We start from the raw sequence: 5,804 nt of genomic DNA on the forward strand, positions 1-5,804 counted from the left end.
CCCTACTTTCCCTTTTCCTTTTTGGTTCCACTGTTATAAGAAGTTACCCCGAGAATAATGTACGCACAAACTTACCTCTTCATCAGTTGGGTGCGGATTTTTTGTAACCTCTATAGGTGAGCCGACCACCACATGCATAGGATGCCGATATGGTAAAGGAGATCTGGGAAAAGAAACAGAAACAGAATTCATTGAAGATTTTCTAGTGTAAAAGTAGACATCAAACAAACTAATGCATCAAGCCAACGAACTTAAGCAGACCAAGAGGCTTACCCAAAGACTCCCCAAAAGCAGATCGGGGTAAACTTGATCGCTCTTGAAAATTTAAGGTAGAGTTTCCCACTGGGCTTCCACCACTTGTAAACACGTGACTGCAGCAGCAACAAGACCCCAAAATATGAACAGAAGCAAAAGCATCTCTAAAGCATAGACTCGGGCAGGCAATCATGAAACAAAGAAAAGGGCTCACCACCAAACAAGTCTGGTAAATTCTATTCTCAAGTATAACTTTACGTAGTAGATCAAATGCAAATACAAAGACAATTGTAATAGTCCATAATGGTCAAGAAGGCTGAAAGGGCAACACTTTCCTACCTGGCCAAAACAGAAAACCGGAACCAGAGGTCGCCCCTGTTGGATGGCTATTCGGACAAACCCTCTTCTCGAGGAAAGAAAGACGGTCTGCAGAGACAGGAGCAGTGGCCCAGGAAGGGGGGGGGGGGATATACACAGGAGACATGATATCAGATGTCAAGTATTCCATTACGAATTTGAAGGAACTAACTTTCAAAAGATTGAATCCAAAGAATATGTTAGTTCCAACTTCCACCAAACCAAAAGTAGGGAGACAATGTGTTCCAGTCCGTTCTATTGATTCAAATGTAATACAGGTATTTATACACCGGTTATATTCTCTAGTATACCTCAACACCGTGTTGCATGTGAAAGGTCTCTTGGACTCCACCAGGCACAATGATGCAACTATAACCGGTTTCCAAGAGGGAAGAAAAGTTTCTCCTAGAAGCAGGAGCTAGACCCAACCATGTCCAGATGTGGCGCAAAAAGGGTGTGTAGAAAACCTAAAATCCATCGGAAAACAGGGTTGAGCTTGATAGAAGGTGAAGATGGAGATAAGCGGCAGGAGAGGCAGTTTACAGCGGTGCTTGCGAGAACTTTGATCTTGGGAAGGGGCATGAAGCCGGTGAGATCCGCAAGCGCAACAACCCCAACTGGGAGTACGGAATGGGGTTCGTAACCGAACACTGTATCCCATCAAGGTAGGTTAGGTTCCATGAATAGGTAAACTTCCTCTAAGAAGAAGGATGGAGAGAGAGACAGATATACCGTAGGATAGTTCATATACTCTCCGTAGTACAAAGTGTCGAGTGCGAACGTGGTATTCCACTCGAGCCAACCTCGCGGATGTACATGGTTACCGATATACGACAACATATACACCGTTCTTGAGTACAGTTTCCACGGTCGTCCTAGATACGTCTGTATACTTCCGTTCGTCGCTACCAGATCAGACGTAGACAGAACCCTGGATGCGTGTATCGATATTCCCGTGTTTTGGTTCGGATCCTTTCTGTTCTGCGCCGTGATCGTGTTTTTCTGGAGATCCATCGGTTTGCGAGCGTAGACAGGAATGCTTGCATATGTACCTGAAAAGATGGAGTGAGGGGAAGTTTCGGTGAATTGAATTACAGAGAGATAAGCAAGCACCTGGAGACCATGCGGCCGAATTTGCTACGCTCGTCGATGGGGATGAACATGAAAAGGAGGAGAAGCGCCAAAACCCTGGAAAAGAGGAAATCAATCTGGGACCCAGAAAGGAGAGAAAGGAGGAGGGGAGGCACAGAATGAGAGAGACATACAGAAGGAAGAGAGGAGGAGAAAGGAAGAAGATGGAGAAGAGAAGAAGAGCGACGTTGAAGTGAATGGCGCCGAGCCATATGCCGACGGCGACGAGGCTGTGAATTAGGTTGGAGGGGAACTCGTCCTCCCCACGGAACTCCCTCGGTGATCCTCCGCCCATTGTTCTCCCGATTCTTCGTCTCCTTGGAGAGAGAGAGCTCCGTCCGATTTGACTTCCCCACTTCTCAACTACTCGAACCAAAATCTTGGATCCAGAGGAGTAAATGGGCCTCCCCATCTCAGCCCATTATCAAATTACCAGTTATTGTATCATCTCTAACAAAAGAAAGGTTGAACCTTTGATTTGTTGGAACCGAACCGAACCTCACTCAATTGAAAGATATGGTAACATTTTTTAATCGAATGATTTAAAATTTTCGAATAATTTTTAAAAAAGAAATCGTTTTTTTTTATAATCGAATCGAATTTAAAAAAAACGAAGAATGAAAATTTCTTAAGAAAATCTAAATTTTTCTTAATATATAAAAAAACGCAATTAAAACCCAACGAAAATGATATAATAATTTTATAAAGCCGAAAGAATCGAATCGAATACGGAGATGTACACCCTGACTGTGATGACAATAACAAGCTCGGCCAAGGAATTCTTTCCCTCTGAAAATCTCCAAATAGCAGTCAAGAAATTCTCTAGGGACAATATGAACGGGAAAGATGGTTTCTTGGCTGCGCTTACAATCATTAACCGGCCTTTTTCCATGTCCGCCCGTGAATTTATCATCATCTGTCCGCCCGTCCAAAACCATAAGCCATAGTGCAGGTTGTGTCCGGTTCCACACACACTTCAAACCAGCATTTGAAGGAGAAAACGGAGACCGTGGCAGTGGTTCCCCTCATTTGGACGAGCCTTGACTCTCCGCATTCACCTATATCCAACTGTTGAGCCAAAATGCCTGACCGAACTGAACGAGTTCTCTTATGTTCAAAATGCTGTTTTCCCTTCGACCGGTACATCTCATTCTAGTTCTCGGCAGCCATAGATTTGGATTTGGTACCCGGTTTGATAGATATGGATAAGGGGACATAGAATACATATGGTGAGCTACAACAATGGTTAAAGAGCAGTTTCTCTAACGAGGAGACGAGTTTCTACTGAATTCAGCCGACCGGTTCGACGTACCATTTTGTTGCCTTGTCATCCAGCGGTTTTACGCGACGAGAAAGATGATGATCGAAACAGCGTGTTAGATGGAAATTGGGATTTATTGGTAGAAAGCTATCAAAGATTCCCGAGTAAAACGATATCCCGGTAATCAATCAAATGAAAATATTAAATTAATTGAAATTTCATTTATTGTAATGAAACAAAGTTAATTGAAGTATCATAAAACGTCTGTCTTATTTCGAATTCGAATCTCAAATTAGAGATAGGAGTATTCACATGGCTTCATCCCAACTGCGGAATTAGTGTGGTCTCGGTCTAAAATACTCGATAATCCAAAAAAAAAAAAGTTGTATATTTGTATACTTAGTCTGTGACCGTGTCGGTGGGGGTGGTGGCCCTTTGACAAAAGAGTTCCACCGACAGACCTTTCATAATGCAACACATTTATTTTTCGTTGAAGTCATTAAATATTTGAACCAATTAAGAAACTCCTCCTATCAATACAATATTAAAAAATATCTACCGCAACCGTGCTTTATGTAATTTCCAGTTCACAAAGTGTACAACATCATCGTTCAATCTACAAGTTCATCAAATACGTCTTTACAACAAACGTATTAGCCATCGAATTTAACCCTCTATTCTTTTTTTTTTTAAATTGTAAAATCGAAATCAAGATCCTTATTGAACACATCCCTCAAGATGAAATCAAACCCATGTAACCAAATATTTATGGTGTAAGAATGAACTAATTATCAATACAAACCCCATGATCACATGTTGAGTCCGGCCAAAAAGGACACTCCCGTCGACGGTAACCACGACGATCCATATATGAATTCAGCCACCGTAAACCTAGTCGCCTCCTCCGTCGAATTCATTACCCTATACCCCGGCCATTTCACCCGTTGCTCCAGCCCCGATCCCGGCCCATAGTTCATATACTCTCCGTAGTACAAAGTGTCGAGTGCGAACGTGGTATTCCACTCGAGCCAACCTCGCGGATGTACATGGTTACCGATATACGACAACATATACACCGTTCTTGAGTACAGTTTCCACGGTCGTCCTAGATACGTCTGTATACTTCCGTTCGTCGCTACCAGATCAGACGTAGACAGAACCCTGGATGCGTGTATCGATATTCCCGTGTTTTGGTTCGGATCCTTTCTGTTCTGCGCCGTGATCGTGTTTTTCTGGAGATCCATCGGTTTGCGAGCGTAGATACTACAGTTCTGCAATACTACCGCCGCGTTGCCGAAAATGAAATCGACCGTACCGTAGATGTCGCATTCGCGGTAGAACTGACGGTTAGAGTGGACGTAGAGAGTGTCTTGGTATCCGATGATATTGCATCGGAAAATGACTGCGTGGTCCGCCCCGACACGGAGAGCCACCGCCTGATGCTTGGCCGGTCCGGCCCAGTTCTCAAACGTTATGTCCCTTGCGATGAAACCGGCTCCCGTCGCGGCTACGGGTTACAAAGAAGACAAAATTCAGACAGTGAATTGGTTTCTTACACAGTTTGAAAAAGCTAAAATAATGATTTATTGTGACGTATACGATAACAGGCGATTGAAATATAAGTTCGAATCGGCCAATATATAAATATGCACAAATATACAAATACAAAATTTATAATAATAGTGAATCTAATGACAGAGAATTGTCTGGTTCTGCGTTGTTTCTTGTATTGGACTGTAGCTATTATTGTGGTCTCAAGAAACATCTCCATGTCATGATGATGCCACTCCCTATGACCCCACCTCCAACTACATGTATTGATTATAATGCTGATACATGCATGCATGCATGATGTTTCCAACCATATGATGCATTGCTCTCTCCAGAGATTGGAAAGGACTTTTATGCTTTTACGATGATGGCATAGCAAGGCATGTGATGTGAGAATCCCATTTTCTCTTCATTTTTTTTTATTTTTCCTGTTTTTTAAATGTTGATATTATTTTTCAGTTAAATTATTTTTATTTTAAGAACTAGTTTGTCTTGTTAAAGAAAAGAAAGAAAATAGAAAAATATAATAACCTCATGTGTTCTGCCAAACTGAGTAAAAATTAAAATCCAAAGAGAAAAAAAAAAAAGGTAAAACCAAGGGGCAAGGAGCACAAAAGTCAAGTTTACTACGTTCACGTGAGGAAAAGGGCTAAAGTTTAATCTATAATAATTAAAAAAAATATATATTCCCGAAAGTCAAAACTCAAAAGTACTGTAAACATTCAAACAAATTGAAAAGATTTTAAGTTAGATAATTACACAAATTCTTAAAATATACACCAATTCATAAAAATAAAATGAGATAATTAGGAGTAAAAAATTTATTATAAAAATATCGGAATATGATATCATTTCAAACCGCCAAAATATTTTTGGAATGCCATTCTAATTCATAAAATAAAACGAGATAATTATCAGTAAAAGATTTATTTCCGCAGAGAGAGAGAATCCATCAGTCCAGTTGCCAAACACCTTTCACTAAATCTTTTACGAATCTGATTCGAATACTTTATGTCGAATATAATTAATTAGTCCTTTTTTTCCTATCGATAGTTTATTTATGTCTATGCATGTGTATAATCACATATTATATGATATGTGTATTTTTTAAATGGTTCGTCAAAAGACCTTTTATCTGTATTTTTTAAAAAGTTTAGTTTCCTTCTCTAACTATTATTTTTTCGATAATCATTGTATTTATTGTATGTATTTTCTTAATCATGATTAGCGTAATTATTATTAGGGAAAG

The 5,804-nt window shown here is 40.3% G+C and overlaps 2 protein-coding genes across 2 annotated transcripts in view; both read right to left on the reverse strand.

Moving 5' to 3' along the window:
• Nucleotides 1–2,105, reverse strand: part of LOC104821364 (diacylglycerol O-acyltransferase 2) — a 2,702-nt gene extending 597 nt beyond the window's left edge. The window contains 8 exon segments of the mRNA XM_010552214.1: nucleotides 76–163; nucleotides 274–371; nucleotides 595–681; nucleotides 924–1,079; nucleotides 1,156–1,331; nucleotides 1,636–1,664; nucleotides 1,726–1,800; nucleotides 1,878–2,105. Coding sequence (XP_010550516.1) covers nucleotides 76–163; nucleotides 274–371; nucleotides 595–681; nucleotides 924–1,079; nucleotides 1,156–1,331; nucleotides 1,636–1,664; nucleotides 1,726–1,800; nucleotides 1,878–2,038 — 870 coding nt within the window. The 5' untranslated portion in view covers nucleotides 2,039–2,105.
• A 1,455-nt stretch (nucleotides 2,106–3,560) lies between these two features.
• Nucleotides 3,561–5,804, reverse strand: part of LOC104821363 (probable pectinesterase/pectinesterase inhibitor 34) — a 4,228-nt gene continuing 1,984 nt past the window's right edge. Inside the window, exon 3 of the mRNA XM_010552212.2 lies at nucleotides 3,561–4,511. Coding sequence (XP_010550514.1) covers nucleotides 3,814–4,511 — 698 coding nt within the window. The 3' untranslated portion in view covers nucleotides 3,561–3,813. The remainder of the gene's footprint in view (nucleotides 4,512–5,804) is intronic.

The sequence above is a fragment of the Tarenaya hassleriana genome, unplaced genomic scaffold (genome assembly GCF_000463585.1).
Source record: "Tarenaya hassleriana unplaced genomic scaffold, ASM46358v1 Cleome33, whole genome shotgun sequence".
NCBI lineage: Eukaryota > Viridiplantae > Streptophyta > Magnoliopsida > Brassicales > Cleomaceae > Tarenaya > Tarenaya hassleriana.